Here is a 20,299-nt window from a genome sequence, read left to right as displayed (position 1 = left end):
TTCAGTTTCTCTGCCGATTTTTAATTTGGATTGTTTGGGTTTGAGTTATATGAGTTCTTTATATATCTCAGGCATTCACCCCTTATCACATACATGATTTGCAAATATTTTCTCCCATTCTGTAGGCTGCCTTTTCATTTTATTGATAGTTTACACTGCTGTGCAGAAGCTTTTTAGTTGCTTATATTTGATTTCAGTGCCCTTGCTTTTATGTCATATCCAAAAATTTATTGCCAACTTGATGTCAGGTACCTTAGCCCTCTGTTTTCTTCTGGAAGATTTATGGTTTCAGATCATAAATTTAAGTCTTTCATCCATGTAGAGTTGATTTTTGTGTATGGTATAAGATAGTGATACAGTTTCATCATTTTCTATCTGTCCAGTTTTCCCAGCACCGTTTATACAGATACTATCCTTTCCCCATTGTATATTCTTGGCTTCTTTGTCACAAATTAATTTGCTATATATGCATGGACTTATTCCTGGACTATCTGGTCTGTTCCTTGATCTATGTGTCCATTTCTGTACCAGTACCACATTGTTTTTATTACTGTAGTTTGTAATGAGATAACGTGATGCTTCCAGCTTCCTTCTTTTTTCTGAAGATTACTTTAGATATTTGAGGTCTTTTTCGTTTTCATACAGATTTTAGGATTGTTTGTTGATATTTCTTTGAATAATGCCTTTTTGATGGAATTTTAATGGGGATTGAATTGAATCTGTAGATTGCTTTGGGTAGTATATTTATTTTGTATCCTGCAACTTCAGTGAATTCATTCATTCTAACAATTTTTTGATAGTTTTTAGTGTTTTCTATATATATTATGTCATCTGCAAATATAGACAGCTTTACTTCTTTCCAACTTGGATACTTTTATGTCTTTTTCTTGATTAATTGCTCTGGGTAGGACTTCCAGTACTGTGTTGAATAAAAGTGGTGAGTGGGTATTCTTTTCTTGCTGCTGGTCTTATAGGATGTTGAATTGTGTCAGATGCTTTCTCTGCATCTACTGAGATTATTTAAAGATTTTTATCCTTCATTTTGTTAATGTGGTGTATCACACTGATTTTTATTTTTATTTTGTTTTTTTTGTAGATAGTGAACCATCCTTGCATCTATGGAATTAATCCCATGTGATCATGGTGTATGATCCTTTTAATAATGTATTGTGGAATTTGGCTTTTCTGCTATTTTGTTGAGGAATTTTGTATCTATGTTCATCAAGCATACTGGCCACTTTTCTTGTGGCTTCCCATCAGGGTAACACTGGCTTCATAAAATGAGTTTGGAAGGGTTCCCTCTTCTGTTTTTTAGAAGAGTTTAAGAAGGGTTGGAATTAATTCTTCCTTAATGTTTGATAGAATCTGCCAGTGAAGTCATCTGGTCCTGGACTTTTGTTTCTTTGGAAGTTTTTGATTACTGATCCAATTTCCTTACTGTTAATTGGTTTGTTCAGATATTCTCTTCATATTGTCTTGGTAGAATTTGTTTCTTCGAGGTTGTCCAGTTTGTTGGTATATAAGTCTTTGTATCAGTCTCTAATGATCCTTTGTGTTTCTCTGGTAGCAGTTGAAATGTCTCCTCTTTCATTTCAAATTTTATTAATTTGGGCCTTTTTTTCTTGGTAAATCTAGCTAAAGATTTGTATATATATTTTTTACCACTTTAAAAGCCCTCTATTTTCAGTTTCATTGATCTTTTCTGTTGTCTTTTTAGTTTCTATTTCTGCTCTGATCTTTATTATTTCCCCTTTTCTTAATTTTGGGCTTTAATTTGTTATTTTTCTAGTTCCTTAAAGTATGAAGTTAGGTTATTTGAGATCTTTCTTGTTTCCTAATGTAGATGTTTATTACTATTAACTTACCTCTTAAAAATATTTTTTCTGGGGGCGCCTGGGTGGCGCAGTCGGTTGGGCGTCCGACTTCAGCCAGGTCACGATCTCGCGGTCCGGGAGTTCGAGCCCCGCGTCAGGCTCTGGGTTGATGGCTCAGAGCCTGGAGCCTGTTTCCGATTCTGTGTCTCCCTCTCTCTCTGCCCCTCCCCCGTTCATGCTCTGTCTCTCTCTGTCTTAAAAAAATAAATAAACGTTGGAAAAAAAATTTTTTTAAAAAATAAAAAAAATATATATATATTTTTTCTGTATCCCATATGGGATACCATATTTTGTATCCCATAATTTTTGGTATGTTGTATTTCCATTTTCATTTGTCTCAACATAATTTTTTCTAATTTTTCTGGCCTCTTGGCTATTCAGTAGCATATTTTTTTAATCCTGACATAATTGTAAATTGTCAATTTTCTTGTAAGACTTGTATTGTGGCCTACCACATGGTCTCCCTTGGAGAATGTTCCTTGTCTGTTTGAGAAGAATGTGTATAGGCCTTGTATGGAATGTTCTACAAATGTCTGTTAAGTCCATTTGGTGTTATGTGTAGTTCAAGTCGTTTTTCCTTATTGATTTTTCTGCCTTGATCTATCTATCCATTGGTGACAATGGGGTATTTAAGTCTTCTACTATTATTATATTTCTGTCTTTTTCTCCCTTCAGGTCTGTCAATATTAGCTTTATATATTTAGGTGCTTCTATGTTTTTTAGGACCATAAATATTTATGTAATATATTCTTTCAGATTGACCCTTTTATCATTACATAATGACATTCTTTGTCTCTTGTTACAGTTTTGGCTTAAATATTGTTTTTTCTGATGTGAGTAGAGCTACCCCATGATTTTGATATCCATTTACATGGAATATATATATATTTTTATATTATTTATTTTTAATGTTTTTTTAATTTTATTTTAAATTCCAGTATAGTTAACATACAGTGTCATATTAGTTTCAGGTATACAATATAGTGATTCAACACTTCCATTCATTACCCTGTGCTCATTACAAGTGATGAGCATGTTTAATCACCATCACCTATTTTACCTATCTACCCACCCACCTCCCCTCTGATAACCATCAGTTTGTTCTGTGTAGTTAAGAGTCTTTCTGGGTTTATCTCTCTCTCTTCTGTTTTTTTTCCTTTGCTCATTTTATTTGTTTGTTAGTTTCTTTTTTTAAAAAATGTTTACTTATTTTGAGAGAGAAAGAGCTTGCACATGCATGAGTGGGGGGTGGGTGCAAAGAGAGAGGGAGAGAGAGAATCCCAAGCAGGCTCTGCACTGTCAGCAGATGGGGACTCGATCTTACAAAGCATGAGATCATGACCAGAGTCAAAATCAAGGGGCGCCTGGGTGGCGCAGTCGGTTAAGCGTCCGACTTCAGCCAGGTCACGATCTCGCGGTCTGTGAGTTTGAGCCCCGCGTCAGGCTGGGGGCTGATGGCTCGGAGCCTGGAGCCTGTTTCTGATTCTGTGTCTCCCTCTCTCTCTGCACCTCCCCCGTTCATGCTCTGTCTCTCTCTGTCCCAAAAATAAATAAAAACATTGAAAAAAAAAAAAACAAAAACAAAAAACAAAATCAAGAGTCAGACACTTAACTAACTGAGCCACCCAGGCACCCCTTGTTTATTTGTTTCTTAAATTCCACATGAGTGTAATCATATGGTATTTATCTTTGTTTAACTGACTTATTTCACTTAGCATTATACTCTTTAGCTCCATTTATGTCACTGCAAATGGCAAGATCTCATTCTTATTTATGGCTGAATAGTATTCCATTGTAAATATATACCACATCTTCTTTATCCATTAATCTGTCAATGGACATTTGGGCTGCTTCCTTATTTTGGCTATTTTAAATAATGCTCCAATAAACAGAGGGGTTCATATATCCCTTTGAATTAATGTTTTTGTATTTTTGGATAAATACCCAGTAGTGCAATTGCTGGATCATAGTGTAGTTCTATTTTTGGCTTTTTGAGGAACCTCCATATTGTTTCCACAGTGGCTGCACTGGTTTGCATTCCTAAAAACAATGCAAGAGGGTTCCTTTTTCTCCACATCCTTGCCAACACTTGTTTACTGTGCTGTTGATTTTAGCCACTCTCATAATTGTGAGGTGATACTGCATTGTGGTTTTGATTTGCATTTCCCTGATGGTTATTTATGTTGAGCATCTTTCAATGTGTCTGTTAGCCATCTCTATGTCCTCTTCGGAGAAATGTCTGTTAATGTCTTCCACCCATTTTTAAATTGGATTATTTGTTTTTTTTGGTGTTGTATAAGTTCTTTATATATTTTGGATACTAACCCTTGGTCAGATATATATATCATTTGTAAGTATCTTCTCCCATTTCATAGGTTGCCCTTTAGTTTTGTTGATTGTTTCCTTAACTGTGCAGAAGCTTTTTATTTTGATGAGGTCCCAATAGTTTATTTTTGCTTTTGTTTCCCTTGCCTCAGGAGACATATCTAGAAAAATAGTGCCACAACCGATGTCATAAGATTACTGCCTGTGCTCTCCTCTAGAATTTTTATGGTTTCACATTTAGGTCTTTAATCCATTTTGAGTTTATATTTGTGTATGGTATTATAAAGTAGTCCAATTTCATTCTTCTGCATGTAGCTGTCCAGTTATCCCAGCACTGTGTGTTGAAGAGACTGTCTTTTTCCCATTGCATATTCTTGCCTCTTTCATCTGAAGATTAATTGACCATATAATTGTGGGTATATTTCTGCCTGCCTTCCTGCTTTCCTTCCTTCCAGAGACAGTGTGAGCAGGGGAGGAGTAGAGAGATTGGGAGAGTGAGAATCCCCAAAGCAGGCTCCATGCCCAGCGTGGAGCCCGAAGCTGGGCTCAAGCCCACGAACCACGAGATCATGACCTGAGCTGAAACCAAGAATCGGATACTTAACCAACTGAGCTACCCAGGCACCTTGGATATATTTCTGGGCTCTCTGTTCTGTTCACTTGATCTATGGGTTTGGTTTTTGTGTGTGTGTGTGTGCCAGTACCATACTTGTTTTGAATACTACAGCTTTGTAGTATGTCTTGAAATCTGAGATTATGAGACCTCCAGTTTTATTGTTCTTTTTCCATATTTCTTTGGCTCTTCAGGGTCTTTACTGATTCCATACAAATTTTAGGATTATTTGTTGTAGTTCAGTGAAAAATGCTATTGATATTTTCATAGTATTGCATAAAATCTGTAGATATCTTTGGATTGTGTGGACATTTTAGCAATATTCTTTTAATCCATGAGTATGGAATATATTTCCATTTCTTTGCGTCATTTTCATTTTCTTTCATCAGTATTTATAGTTTTCAGAGTCCAGGTCTTTTACCTCCTTGGATAAGTTTATTCCTAGGCATTTTATTATTTTTCATACAATTCTAAGTGGAACTGTTCTCTTAATTTCTCTTTCTGCTACTTTATTAGTAGTGTATAGCAATGCAGTGGATTCCTGAATATTGACTTTTGTATTCTATGACCTTACTGAATTCATTTAGCAATTTTAGTAGGTTTTTCATGGTCTTTAACGTTTTCTATATATAGTATCTTGTTATGTGCAAATAGTTAAAGTTACATCTTTCTTACTAATTTGGATGACTTTTATTCCTCATCTCATTACTATGACTATGACTTCCAATACTGTGTTGAATAAAGGTGTTGAGAGTGGACATCTTGTCCTGTTCCTGGTCTTAGGGGACACACTGTCAGTTTTTCAACATGGAGTATGATGTTAGCTTTGAGTTTTTGATGTATCGCCCTTATTATGTTGAGCTATGTTCCCTCTAAACCTACTTTGTTAAGAGTTTCTATCATGAATGGATGTTGTACTTTGTCAAATGCTTTTTCCTTGTCTCTTGAAATGATCATATGGTTCTTATCCTTTCTAGAGTTGATATGTATCACATTGATTTGTGAATAACAAACCACCCTTGCATCCCTGGAATAAATCCAACTTTATCGTGGTGAATGCTTTTTTTTAATGTATTGTTAGATTCAGTTTGTATTTAATATTTTGTTGAGGATTTTTGCATCTTAAGTTCATCAGTGATATGGACCTGTATTTCTCTTTTGTTGTAGTGTCTTTGTCTGGTTTTGGTATCAGGGTAGTGCTGGCTTCATAGAATGAATTTGGAAGTTTTCCTTCCTTTTGTATTTTTCGGAATAGTTTGAAAAGAAGAGGTGTTAACTCTTCTTTAAATGTTTGGTGGAATTCACCTGTGAAGCCATCTTGTCCTGGACTTTTGGAGTTATTGGATTACTGGTAATCAGTCTGCTCAAATTTTCTATTTCTTATAGATTGAGTTTTTGGAGATTATGTGTTTCTAGGAAGTTCTCCATTTCTTCTAGGTTGCCCAGTTTGTTGGCATATGATTTTTCATAATATTCTCTTATAATCCTTTGTATTTCTATGGTGTCAGCTGTTCTTTCTTCTCTTTCATTTCTGATGTTTATTTGAATCCTCTCTCTCCCTCTCAATTTTTTTTTTTATTGGTCTGTTGAAAGGTTTATCAATTTTGTTGATCTTTTCAAAGAACCAGCTCCTGTTTCATTGATCACTTCCAATTTTTTTTGTTTCTATTTATTTCTGCTTTAATCTTTATTATTTTCTTCCTTCTGTTGGCTTTGGGTTTTGTTCTTTTTTTTTCTAGCTCCTTTAGATGTAAGCAGATTGTTTATTTGAGATTTTTCTTGCTTCTTGAGGTAGGTGCTTATTGCTATAACTTCATTTTGAGAACTGCTTTTGCTGTATCCCAAAGATTTTGGACCACTGTGTTTTCGTTTTCATTTTTCCCCATTTTTTTAGAATTTCTTCTGGATTTCTTGGTTCCCCCATTCATTGTTTAATAGCATGTTATTTAACCTCCATGTATTTGTGTTCTTTCCAGATTTTCTTATGGTTTGATTTCTAGTTTCATAGCATTGTGTTCAGAAAAGATGCATGGTATGACTTCAATCATTTTCAATCTTTTGAGACTTGTTTTGTGGCCTAATGTGATCTATTCTGGAGAATGCTCCCTGTGCACCTAAAAGAATGCATCCTGGAGCACCTGGGTGGCTCAGTCAGTTAAGTGTCTATGTCGGCTCAGGTCATAATCTCATGGTTCATGGGTTCGAGCCCCACATCAAGCTCTGTAATGACAGCTCAGAGCCTGGAGCCTGCTTTAGATTCTGTGTCTCCTCTCTCTCTGCCCCTCCCCACTCATGCTCTGTCTCTCTCTCTCTCTCTCTCTCAAAAATAAATAAACATTAAAAAATTAAAAAAAAATGTGTATCCTATTTTAGAATGGGATGTTCTGAATATATCTTAGATCCACCTGGTCCAGTGTATCATTCAAAACTAGCATCCTTGTTGATTTTCTGTTTGAATGATCTATCCATTGATGTAAGTGGGTATTAAAGTCCTCTACTGGGGTGCCTGGGTGGCTCAGTTGGTTGAGTGTCTGACTTCGGCTCAGGTCATGATCTCACCATTTGTGGGTTCGAGCCCCATTTTGGGCTCTGTGCTGCCAGCTCAGAGCCTGAAGCCTGCTTTGGATTCTGTCTCCCTCTCTCCCTGCCCCCTCCCCCACTCGCACTGTTTCTCTCTCTCAAAAATAAATAAAACATTAAAAAAAAAATTTAAGTCTTCTATTACTACATTACTATCAGTAACTACCTTTATGCTTGTTAGTAACTACTTTATGGATTTGGGTGCTATCACATTGGGTACATAAATACTTAAAATTGTTAATATTTTCTTGTTGGATTGTTCCCTTTATGATTATGTAGTGTCCTTTTTTTGTCTCTTGTTATAGTCATTGTTTTACAGTCTGTTTTATCCCATAGAAGTATTGCTCCCCTGGCTTTCTTTTCTTTTATATTTGCATTATAAATGCTTTTCCCTCCCTTCACTTTCAACCTTTATGTGTTGTTTGGTCTGAAATGATTATCTTTTAGGCAGCTTATACAGATAGGTCTTGCTTTTTTATCCATTCTGTGTCAGTCTTCACTCTGGCTTTTGATTGGAGCATTTATTCCATTTACATTCAAAGTAATTATTGATAAGTATGTACTTAGCACCATTTTGTTATTGTAGTTCTTTTCTGTCCCTCTCTTCTCACAGTTTGCTGCTTTCTTTAGTGATACAATTGGATTCCTTTTTCATTATGTTTTCCCTATCTGTTACTGTGTGTTCCCTATACTGTCACTGTAACATTTGTATAAGGAAAATCTAGTTTTCATGGAGTTTCTTAGTGTAGTTTTAACATATTTCAAGTGAACATAGGTAATTTTCCCAAAATGAAGGGTTTAAACAGAGTTTGGAAAACTCTCATGGTTTGTTATGAAAGGAATTTGTGTTCTGGGCAGAAGGTTGACTTAAAAAATCATAGATTCTTAGAGATCATTTAAGTAATTTATTCATTTAACGAAAATATATTGAACACCTACTGTGTACATATGTTTCTACAGGAATCAGAATTAACCAGATTACAAGCCAAAATTTCTGGACGTGAAAGGGCAGAAGACATCAAGTTTCTACCAGCCCTGCTTACATCTGCAACAGAAATTATGCCTGCCATTCAAGATCCAAAATTTGCTAAACATTCTCATGCAGCTTTTTTCAAGTGTAGAAAACTACGTCGCTCAATTAGTGCCAGTGACCTTAGTGTCAAAACTGGTAGTAATGAAGATCTTTCTGAAGAATTACTACAAGACTTAAAAAAAATGCAATTAGAACAGTCGTCAACATTAGAAGAAAGCCAGAAGGATCTGACTTATACCCAGCCAGACTCATTTAAACCTCTCACATATGACATGGAAGATGATAGTTCTGAAAGTAATGACTTCAGTACTCTTAGTGGAATGCTAAGATATATAAACAAAGAAGTGAGACTATTAAAAAAGTCTTCTATGCAAACAGGCGCTGGTATACCTCAGGTATGTATGTCTTTCATTAGAAGTTATAATAATTTGTCTCCAATGAATATCATTTTATTGTTTGTAAAAAAAAAATCCATGTATTTAAATGAAGCATGCCATTAAGTGATACATAAATACTGAAAGTTCAAAAAATTCCATTATAAGTAGGGTTGAAAATTTAGCATTGAAAATTAATTTTGATTAAAATAGCCTATACATATGATTAAATATAATCTTTATATTTCATTAAAGTACTAAGTCTATTTCATATTAGGAAAGTATTTTGAACTCTAGAATAAACTTGACCCTTGAACAGTGCAGGGGTTAGGGGCACTGACACCCCAGTGCAGCTAAAAATTCATATATAACTTTTGACTCCCCCCAAAACTTAACTGGTAATAGCTGGTTTACTGGAAGCCTTACTCATAACCTAAACAGTTTAACACATATTTTGTATGTTATATGTATATAATAAAGTAAGCTAGAGAAAATGTTAAGAAAATCATAAGGGAAAATACATTTATAGTACTGTATTGTATTTACTGATAATGTAAGTTATATCATGTTTTACAAGATGAATTATCTGTCAGTACCCACATCAATATTGTCTTATACAAAACACTGTTGGTGTTATATATGTATAACTAACACTAAATATAAAAAATGAAAAGATAATATGAAAAAAATTCATATTTATTTATAGGTTAATAATTCATACATTGATAAGGAAGCAGCAGCAATATGAATGCTTTATGGTAACCTAGCCTCTACACTAATGAATCATTACAAAATTTCATTCTAGCCATATTCATTATATACTGTTGGAAACAGTGTTCTATTTTTTTAAAAAACTACTTACCTGTGATGATGGGCTGCTCTGCACCTTCTTCATTTACTAGAGAGAGGGACACACCCTATGGTAATGTTATTTGAAAGCAAAGTTATAAAACAGAAAGCTAACACATTATTAAGTTTATATTAAATACTACTTACCTTATACCTATGTAAGGATAGTCTGCCTACTTCCATATACATCTTGCACATGATGTTCTACATGCTCAGTACTTAGATGATGCTGATGATGACATAGAAACATCTCTTACAGTTCTTGTCATACATTATTATTTAACATGAAAATACACATACACAGCAGTTCGATTTATTAACTATATAGCCATTATTATTATTGCTGTCTGAAGGATGGCAGAGGCAGAGGGGTGGAGGAGGTGGAAGGGGAGGCAGGAGAGGCAGGCACATTTTGTGTAACTTCATGAAAATACATCAGCATTTCTGGGTGATTTTTTTTTTATTTTATTTTTTTTGCTTTTGCATTTCTTTCAAAATATTTTAGACAATACCAATTGTTCTTCAACCATTTGCTTTAGTTTCAGTGTCCATACCCTAGAAGGTCCATGTCATAAAACTAAATGTCTTTGGAGGCATTTTTGTCTGTATTAAAAACCCATTCAGGCAGATACCCTTTCTCCTCAGTGATTTTCGTAATAGTGTCTGGGAACTGTCTGCTGTTTCTTGGTCAGCAGAAGCTGCTTCTCTGTTAGCTCAACATTTTTTTTTTTTAAACAATGTACTCTTTAATAGTTGATGTTACAGGTTTACCATAGAGTTTAAATTATGATTTTCTTGAATTGCAAATTAAAAAAAATTTTTTAATGTAATTGTCAAGTTGGTTTTCATACAACACCCAGTGCTCATCCCAACAAGTGCCCTCCTCAATGCTCATCACCCACTTTCCCCTCCCCCCCCCCCCATCAACCCTCAGTTTGTTCTCAGTATCCAAGAATCTCTTATGGTTTGCCTGCCTCCCTCCCTTTCTGTAACTTTTTCTTCCCCCCCCTTCCCCTCTGCCATGGTCTTCTGTTGTTTCCCAAGATCCACATATGAGTGAAAACATACGCTATCTTTCTCTGCCTGACTTATTTCACTTAGCATAATACCCTCCAGTTCCATCCACATTGCTGCAAATGGCCAGATTTCATTCTTTCTCATTTCCAAGTAGTAGTCCATTATATAGATAAAACACATCTTCTTTATCCATTCGTCAGTTGATGGACATTTGGGCTCTTTCCATAATTTGGCTATTGTTGAAAGCACTGCTATAAACATTGGGGTACAAGTGCCCCTATGCATCAGCACTCCTGTATCCCTTGGGCAAATTCCTAGCAGTCCTAATTCTGGGTCATAGGGTAGTTCTATTTTTAATTTTTTGGGGAACCTCCACACTGTTTTCCAGAGCTGCTGCACCAGTTGGCATTCCCACCAACAGTGCAAGAGGGTTCCCTTTTCTCCACATCCTCTCCAGCATCTATAGTCTCCTGAGTTGTTCATTTTAGCCACTCTGACCAGCATGAGGTGGTATCTCAGTGTGGCTTTGATTTGTATTTCCCTGATGAGGAGTGACATTGAGCATCTTTTCATGCGTCTTTGGGCCATCTGGATGTCTTCTTTAGAAAAGTGTCTATTCGTGTCTTCTGCCCATTTCTTCACTGGATTATTTGGGTTTTTTTGGGTGTGGAGTTTGGTGAGTTCTTTATAGGTTTTGGATACTAGGCCTTTATCCGATATGTCATGTGCAAATATCTTTTCCCATTCCATCGGTTGCCTTTTAGTTTTGTTGATTGTTTCCTTTGCAGCACAGATGCTTTTTATCTTGGTGAGGTTTCAATAGTTCATTTTTGCTTTTAATTCCCTTGCCTTTGGAGATGTGTCAAGTAAGAAATTGCTGTGGCTGTACTTCAACATTTTTTCAGCAAAACCTATTTCTAAAATTAACAGACCATCCTTTGCTGACATTAAATTCTCCAGCTTTAGATCCTTATCTTTCCTTTGTCCTATGTTGTCATATAATGACTTTGCTTTTTCTCAAATCATAGTAGAGTCTATAGGCATGTCTTTCTTAGAGCAATCTTACAGTCACATAAAAGTTGCATTTTCAAAAACACAAGATAAAAAGTACAAGGTTTTCATACCTGCTAGCATAACTGCAGCTATGGCTTCACAAATTTCCTTTTCTTTTTTCACAATGGTCCTTACACTGGATTCATTTATCTTGAAATGGCAGGCAGCCACAGCTGCAGACTTCAGTCTACAGTACATACCAAGCAGTTCAATTTTATCTTGTAATGTCATGACTTTTCTCTGCTTCTTGGGAGCTCTTCCAACAACATCACTCGCTGCACCTCATATGGGTTCCGTGATGTTATTCAAAGTGTATGGTATTGCACTAAACACCATGAAAAATATGTGAGAACTGCAAGAGGTCACTTTTTTATTGTGATAAACAATTTAGTGGAGAGATGAACTGCTCACATGGAGATGATAAACGTCACACAGTGTTTTAAGCAATACAACACTTGAACTCACCACAATAGCCACAGGTGGTGGCTACGAAATTATTACAGTACATTTAATTTTATACAGTTATTTAATACCACATCTTTACATTTGTTTACATTTCAACTGCAAATGGCACCATATACAATCTGTGTGTGCATACGTTTTGATAAACCTTAACTTTTTATAATAGATTTGTGTGTATGTTATGGTAGTAAATGAAAAATAGACTAGTGTCTTCATATGTTTTATGCATTTATGACATACCTTTCTCTTAATTTTTTGATATTTCTAGGCTGTGAGGCTCTTCCATAAGTTTTTTTCAAATTGTTGCATGTCTCCAAAAAATTTTTCAATATATTTATTGAAAAAAATCAGCCATATAAGTGGACCTATGCATTTCAAACCTGTGTTATTCAAAGGTCAGCCCATGTTATTCAAGGGTCAGCAATACTAGAAAATGTTTTTGGAGTTCCAAAATTAGTTGTGTTTCTAGACTTCTGGAAACATTCTAGTAAAAATTATTAAGGGGACCTTTGTTTTAGTCATAGACTTCCACAGTGGCAGAGTATCTCATTTACATAACTTATCTACTTCCATTATTCTGTGTATATCATACTGAATAGGTAATTATATCCCTACTACACAGACCCTGCAGACACTCAACATTTTTATAAGCATTTGATCCATAACTTGCATATAGAAATAAAGAATCTCTTCCAGAGAAATCCAGCTTTTTTCAAATGCCCATTGGCTTCACTTTCAAAATAGAATTGGTGGCCTAAAAAATTTTTAAAGCATTTTTAGAATGGATCTAAGACAAAAACTATTAGAGCTTCTTTTCATTTCTCTACTTTGAAAGGAGCTTAATTTACTACTTATAAGCAGAAAGCGATATAAATAATATTCTTATTGGTAAAATAAAATTTTCACATGAAACCTCAAGTATATAGCAAGTCAGATGGTATAGTAAACAAGCCAATTGTGTATAATGCCTGATGAAATTAGTTTTCGTCTAGCCTTTTAAAACTACATTTGTGTTTACTTTATATCCTTTATTCAGCCATTTGATTATTTATTGAGCATCTACTATATACCAGGCACTGGAATTATAGAAATAAGCAAAACTGGCCAAGATCCTGTCCAAACAGAGTTTACATTTTTGTGGGGAAACTTTCAGTAAACAAGTAAATAGATATATGCTCTAATGCTAGGTGGAAATAAGAGCATACAATGTGATGGGAGTACTGTTTTAGATAAAGTGGTCAGGGAAGGCCTCTCAAGAAGGTGACATTTGGGGGTACCTGGGTGGCTCAGTTGATTAAGCATCCACCTCTTAATTTCGGCTCAGGTCATGATCTCACAGTTCGTGAATTTGAGCCCCACTACGGGTTCTGTGCTGATGGCGTGGAGCCTACTTGGGATTCTCTCTCTCTCCTCTGTCCCTTCCCCGCTTGCGTGCTCACTCACTCTCTCAAAATAAATAAGCTTTTTTTTTTTTTTTAAATGACATTTAATCAGAGTCCTATAATAAGTAGGAAGTAAGAAATCCCAATATCTGGAGGAAGGGCAGTGGAGGAAAGGGAACAACAGGTACTAAAGTCCTGAGGTGGTAGCGTGTCTGGCATGTACAAAAACCAGCTAGGACGGATATTGCTGGTTTGGTGTAAACAAAAGGGAAAGTAGTAGGAGATAGATGATGTTAGTTAGGGGTTGGGTTTTAAGGTGGGGGGTGAGGGTCCTCTAATAGTCTTGTAGCTCCTGCAAGAACTCTGGATTTTATTTGAAGTGTGATGGGAAACCATTGGCGGGTTCTGCATAGGGAAATGGCAGTTATCTGATTTATGTTTTTAAAGGGTCACTCTGGCTGTTTTATGAAGAATGGATGATAAAGGAACAAGAGCAGAGACTATCTAGGCGGATAGTCTTGTATCTGTAGGTGGATCTTGTATAGGTGGATCTTGTAATAATCCAGGCAAGAGACAATTTGGGGTAGGCAGGAGAATAGATGTGGAAGTGTTGCGAATGGTTCCGTATCTGGATATATTCTGAAGGTAGAGCCAACAGGATTTAATGTAGGTTTTGAGTGATATGAGAGTCCAGAAGACTGCAAAGATTTTGGCCAGAGTAAGTGAGCTTTCACTGAGTTGGCGAATACTAGTTGATGAGCAGATTTGGAAGCCTCTTAGATCAAAAGTTTGACTTTAGATATATTAAATTTGAGATTTCTATTAGATGTCGAACTGAAGGTGACAAATGAATGACTGGGCTAATGAGACTAAAGTTAAATTTTTAGCTCAGCATGTAGATGGTTGTTAAAGCCATAATGCTTGTTAAGTCAAGGGAATGAGTGGGAGTAGAAAAAAGAAGCCCCGAAATTAAGCCTAATTTAGTAAAGCTAAGTTACTTTTAGCATTCAAGAAGTTGAGTATCCAATAAAGCTGAGATTTAAACAGTGAGACAGGAGAAAAAATAAGGAAAACATAATATCACATGTTTCAGAAAAGAGAGTGATATCAAACGTTGCCAAATAAAGTGAGGAATAATAGTTGATATATTTGGTAAAATGCAGGCTGTTGATGACATTTATGAGAACAGCTTCATGGTAATAGTGGGGATAAAACCTGATTAGCGTGTGATCAGCAGAGAATAGGAGAAGAAATGCAAACACCAAAAACAGGCAACTCTTTTGATGTAAAGAAATGAGGGAAATAAGAAAGAGTTTTTTGTTTTGTTTGTTTGCTTTTAGAATACGAGATAAACAGCATTTGACTGGTGGGAATGATCTGGTAGACAGGGAAACTGATAATTCAAGACACAGAGTGGAAGGAGTAAAATTCTTAAGGTAGGCTGAAGGAGATAGACTCCAGCAGAGAAGAATTGGCCTTGGATAAGAGTTCATCCACTGTAGTGGGAAAGAAAGCAAAATATATGCGTACAGAAACACATGGAAAGATTTGGTGAGAAGGGAGCAATTTCTTTATTGATTGATTGCCTGTATTTTCTTAGTGAAGGTTTTCTTAGTGAGGTTATGAGCTATGGCAGGGTAAGGTATTGGAGGTTTAAGAACAGGAAAGGTATATGAAATAGTTATCTTGGAGAATGGGAAAATATAAATGGACTAGGGAAGTCTAGCAGGATTACCAGGCAGATGGTTTTGTTGGTTGAAATAGCCCTGCAAGTAAGTATATCTGGCATCTTTTGTCCTTATTACATGCCAGCAAGACGATGTCCCTTTCTTCCCATCATAGTGACAACCAAAAAGAACTGTCATGAGTTTTCATAATGTTCCCTAGTGGGAAACATTGCTTCCTTTTTTAAGAACTCTGCTCCACTCCATTGGCCCTTCAAGTCCTAGATGTGCAACAGTCTATTTCTGGTCAAATAGACCTTGATTTATTTAGAATAAACTTGATTAGTACAGTGACAAATTGTAATCATAGTAATACATAAGCATTAGTACTATATGCAGGCACTATTTGCTTTACATAAATTGGCTCATTTAATCTTTATTGATTGGTACTATTATTACCCAAATAGTACCAAATACTTCTTCTATTGTAGGGGGTACTATTTTTTTAATTTTTAAAAAAAATTTATGTATTTTTGAGAGAGAGAGTGGGGGAATGGGCAGAGAGGGAGAGAGAGAATCCCAAGCAGGCTCCACACTGTCAGTGTGGAGCCCAATGCTGGACATGGGGCTCAAACTCCAGAACCGTGAGATCATCAGCTGAGCCAAAATCAAGAATCTCTTAATCAATTGAGCCACCCAATTGGTGGCTAGGTGCTAGGGGGTACTATTATTATCCCCATTATATAGATGAGGCTTTGTTCTTAACCACTGTTGATATAATAATTTCATAGTTGTGTTTCTATTGTCTTCAGTACTGTTTAATTACATAGTTTGGTCTTGCAACTGCTTAGTAAATTAGAGATTAAGAGGTTAGGACTTAAAAGTTACTACACAACTGATTGATAGAATATCTTAGTCTATAGGTCATTGGAATAAATAGATGCATTTGAATAATTCATTTTACCTATTCTGTTTTAATGGAAGCTCAGAGCCAAATTAAAACATGCAAAATACTAATAAAATAAAATATGCAAAATACTATAGCCAGTTTTTTAAGAAAATTCCAGCCAAAGTTAAATTCTGTTCACATTGTAGCTTTGTTCATTGCTAGTGATGCTCTACTGAGTTTTAAATGCATTAACCATAGTCGGTAGCCTTAACATAATCTCACCTGGGCCTCATAGCTCATGAGACTCAATTGCATTACCTGTGTTGGTTTAATTTTGTCTTGAAAAGAAGGGGCTGGTTCTTTGGGTTGCTCAGAACTCTATTCTGTACTTCTGTGGGACCTATGCTGGGACAAATGCTTGACAAATGCTCATCTGTGGGTTTTACTCAGTTCTTAGATGGCCATCACTTGCCGTTATACCTTAAACTTAAGGGAAAGGTACCTGAAGACATCTTCCCAATACTTTCTCTGTAGGGACTCCTTTTTTTTTTTTTTCTTTTAATGGAAGGTGAGAAAATTCAGAGCAAGGACTGCTACTATTGAAAGAAACTTTGACTTACTATGGTTTTATTGTCTAACTTCATGATCATTTACATGTGCATTGCATTAATAAGTGTAAAATTTGTAAAACTTGACATATTTTAAATTGGGTTGTAGAACCTTGATCTACAGGCCATTTCTTGTCCTTAGCTCACCTCACCCACACTAAAGTATAACACTGCATTTGTCTCTGGTATAAAAGCAGAAATTTTAACCTTTTTTAAGCCAACGAAACTGTTATTTAAACAGAATGTTATAAAGAAACCCAAATATGTCAATCAGATACAAAGCTAATTTATCTGATTAAAAGTGGATTGTGGCTGACCTTTGCCCAGTTACTTGCTCACCCTCTTACATGTCTGCTTGTGCAAAGAGTTCAGAGCAGGCCTGGATTAATCTTTAAGGAACATAAGCCTGAGATTAGGGCACCAAGGGAAAGGGAGTACCACAGTGTTTTGCCCTAGGTATCATGCCCTTAACTCTTTCACTGCCACACTTGAGTGTAGTAGATTGTTTTGTAATTGTCTTTATCTGCCATGTTGCAGTTTAATGTGTGTGCACTGTTAAACTATCTTTTTCTTTGGTATAGTGAGTGCCTTAGGTTTAAATTTGGTTTGAAGGTGTCATCAAGAAATTACATTTGTTTCTGACTTATGGTGTGAGTTTCACTTTTGTAGAGAGTAACACCAGCTGGCATTTAAGTCATGCTCTGATTTGTGTGAAGCATCCTTAAGCTCTTTATTTTCAGCAATGGAAAGGTGAGAGGGGGCATCATTGTTGGGTTGTGTTGAGGGCATCAGTTGGCCTTAATCCAGCTGTGCTCCAGAGAGTGCAGTTTTAAAGTCCATTGATACAGCAGAAAAAAACTAGAAATGACTATGTGAGAAGTACTTAATAAGTGTTAGTTATCTCTTTTACTTATGTTGTAGCCCAAATACTGATTTTCCTAACAGTTAACTATGTTGGCAGTTCATTCACCATAAAGCCTCTAACACAGCAGTTTTCTGGTGACAAAACCTTCATAAGTCACACAAAAAATTACACATACACAAAATTTTGAACATATTATCAAGGAGTTCACAGATACCAAGTTAAAAACTCCTGTTTTAGATCTGAACAGTGGAATACCGTGCTGTGAATACTGATTAATTAGGTAACTCACAGCTTATTATGAAGTTGTAAGAAGTATTGTTTATAATCATCTTATTTCCAAAAAGGAAAAGTCATTTGCAAATATGGTCCATATGCCATGCAATAAGATGAAAAACAAAAATTGAGAAAGTCAGCTATAGGGAAAACAGGGATGGATAGGAAGATTACAGGCAATACCAGGGACATAATAACATTTTCAAATCCCTGGCCTAAGTAAAGACCAAGGTGTGACAAGAGTATTTGACTTGTATTTTTAGAATCTTCTGGGCCTTTTCCCAGTATTTTTCTACTTCTGTATGTTGTGCTCTTTTTTGATGCAAATATTTCTCTTGTCATTTTCCTTTTTTGCTTTTTTTTCTCTTCCCTCTTTTTCACTGACTTTTTTCATGTAGTCCTTCCTCTATCTTCCTTACTGTGCCCTCAAACCATAATATGACACCAGTGTCTAAATATTTTATTTTTATTGTGTCCTCTGTTTTTGTTTTTTAAATCAATTTAAACTTTGCCTCCCTCCCAATGCCCCCCAACCAGAATTATTTGTTTTTTACATTTCATGTGGTCCATTTTTTACTTTTTCTGATTCATGTTTAATTGAGTAAGCATTTCCCACTCTTGCTTTAAATTATGTTCCTGATTATTATAGTGGACATTAATACTAAATTAATATAAGAATATTTCAAAAACTAATCTTTTTTTTTTTAATATTCCAGGGAGAAAAGTTGTAATTAAAAGAAGATGTTGATATGATGAAAAATGAGATTTTTGGTACTGTATTTATTACATGTAGCTCATACTTCATAGAAGCTGTTATTTTATTGCTTTTGAATAAATTTATATTTCAGTATATTTAAAGAAAGTTCTTCGAAAGCTTTTTCTTTTTGCGGAAGTTAATTCATTACTCATTTTTGGTTTAAACTTGCTACTTTCCTTGTCTTTGTTTTTTATGTAAAAATCACTGCTAAAATGCTTAATAAGTACATTAAATCATTTATTATTTTCAATTTAGATTACCATATTATTTGCTTATTGTTCTAGTAATATTTTTGTTTTATTTATTTATTTGTTTATTTAATAGGCTCCACATCCAGTGTGGAGCCCAGTGTGGGGCTTGAACTAATGACCCTGAGATCAAGACCTGAGGGGCGCCTGGGTGGCGCAGTTGGTTAAGTGTCCGACTTCAGCCAGGTCACGATCTTGCGGTCCGTGAGTTCGAGCCCCGCGTCGGGCTCTGGGCTGATGGCTCAGAGCCTGGAGCCTGTTTCTGATTCTGTGTCTCCCTCTCTCTCTGCCCCTCCCCCCGTTCATGCTCTGTCTCTCTCTGTCTCAAAAATAAATAAACGTTAAAAAAAAAAAAAAATTAAAAAAAGACCTGAGATCAATGACCCTGAGATCAAGAGTTGGACTCTTAATCAACTTTATTTTTCAAATAAGTAATATGAATTAAAAAGTCCTTCTGCCACAGGTTCATAATTGTACTAATAAGGCTGGCTTTTGTTGAGTGTTTGCCATTTATTAGTCACTATTCTAGGCACTTTCTATTTGTCAACTCATTAAATTCACATAATCTTATTTTATGAGGTATATACTATTATTCCTGTTTTACAAGTGGAATTATTTAACATAATGACACAAGAATGTGTTCCAAATAAACTGATTTTCTAAGTCTCATGAGATGGAGTTGGGGTTAGTGACCCTATTTATACATGGCCAGCTTTATGGTAGAATAAAAATAATGGAGCAAAATTAAGATGACATATTTAAGCCCTCAAATTTAAAAACCTCTCAAGATTAGACCAAATATTTTTATCCTTAGAATGTAGAATGTGTCCTTAGAAAAGAATATGGAGTTAATTTTTTCTAACAGGTAAACATTAAAGCCATTAACGTTGACAGTACCACTTGAATAACACTAATTGAGAATTTGTAATTACTTGTCAGGAATCGAATAAAGTTTATCTTTTTACTTCCCTACTAGTGATTTGACTCTAAGAGTTAAATTACTAATTCAGTCTTTTTAGCCAGCACCCTTATTTCCCTTTCCCCCAAGTTTCTACCATGTGCCGTATGAACTCTTGTTCATGGACTAGTGAGCATTACTGTGTAGTTACGTTGTACATCTGACACCTTCATTAATTTAGTTTCCAGTCTGAGCTGGACTCTTATTTTTGACAAACTTTAACCTTTTCCTCCTACCTTCCTTCCTCTTCCTCTTGACAGGTAGATTAATATTTATATTTTCAACTACCCCCTTTACTACATCTCCTATACTCTAAAGAAATAAGTTAGCCACTTATTTCATAGGAGATCATCAGGTCCAATCTCCCTCAATTTCCTTTATGTATCCCTGGATACTATTGATTCATTCATCCCTGGCTACTTAGTTTAAGCAGGGTCAGGGTCCTTCCTTAAGAATTTTGAAGCTGAGGAACGCC

General features: G+C 35.5%; 1 protein-coding gene across 1 annotated transcript in view; it reads left to right on the top strand.

Annotated features, from left to right (window-relative positions):
- The window catches only part of CCDC18 (coiled-coil domain containing 18), a 117,442-nt gene that overhangs the window by 91,954 nt on the left and 5,189 nt on the right, over positions 1–20,299 (top strand). The window contains exon 28 of the mRNA XM_047084567.1: positions 8,353–8,820. Coding sequence (XP_046940523.1) covers positions 8,353–8,820 — 468 coding nt within the window. The remainder of the gene's footprint in view (positions 1–8,352; positions 8,821–20,299) is intronic.

This window comes from Lynx rufus, unplaced genomic scaffold, assembly GCF_022079265.1.
Source record: "Lynx rufus isolate CCGP_SWC_20201006 ecotype Redwood Valley unplaced genomic scaffold, mLynRuf1.p SCAF_2, whole genome shotgun sequence".
Classification (NCBI taxonomy): Eukaryota; Metazoa; Chordata; class Mammalia; order Carnivora; family Felidae; genus Lynx; species Lynx rufus.
Note: the sequence above shows the minus strand (reverse complement) of the source record. Positions and strands in the feature narration are given on the sequence as shown.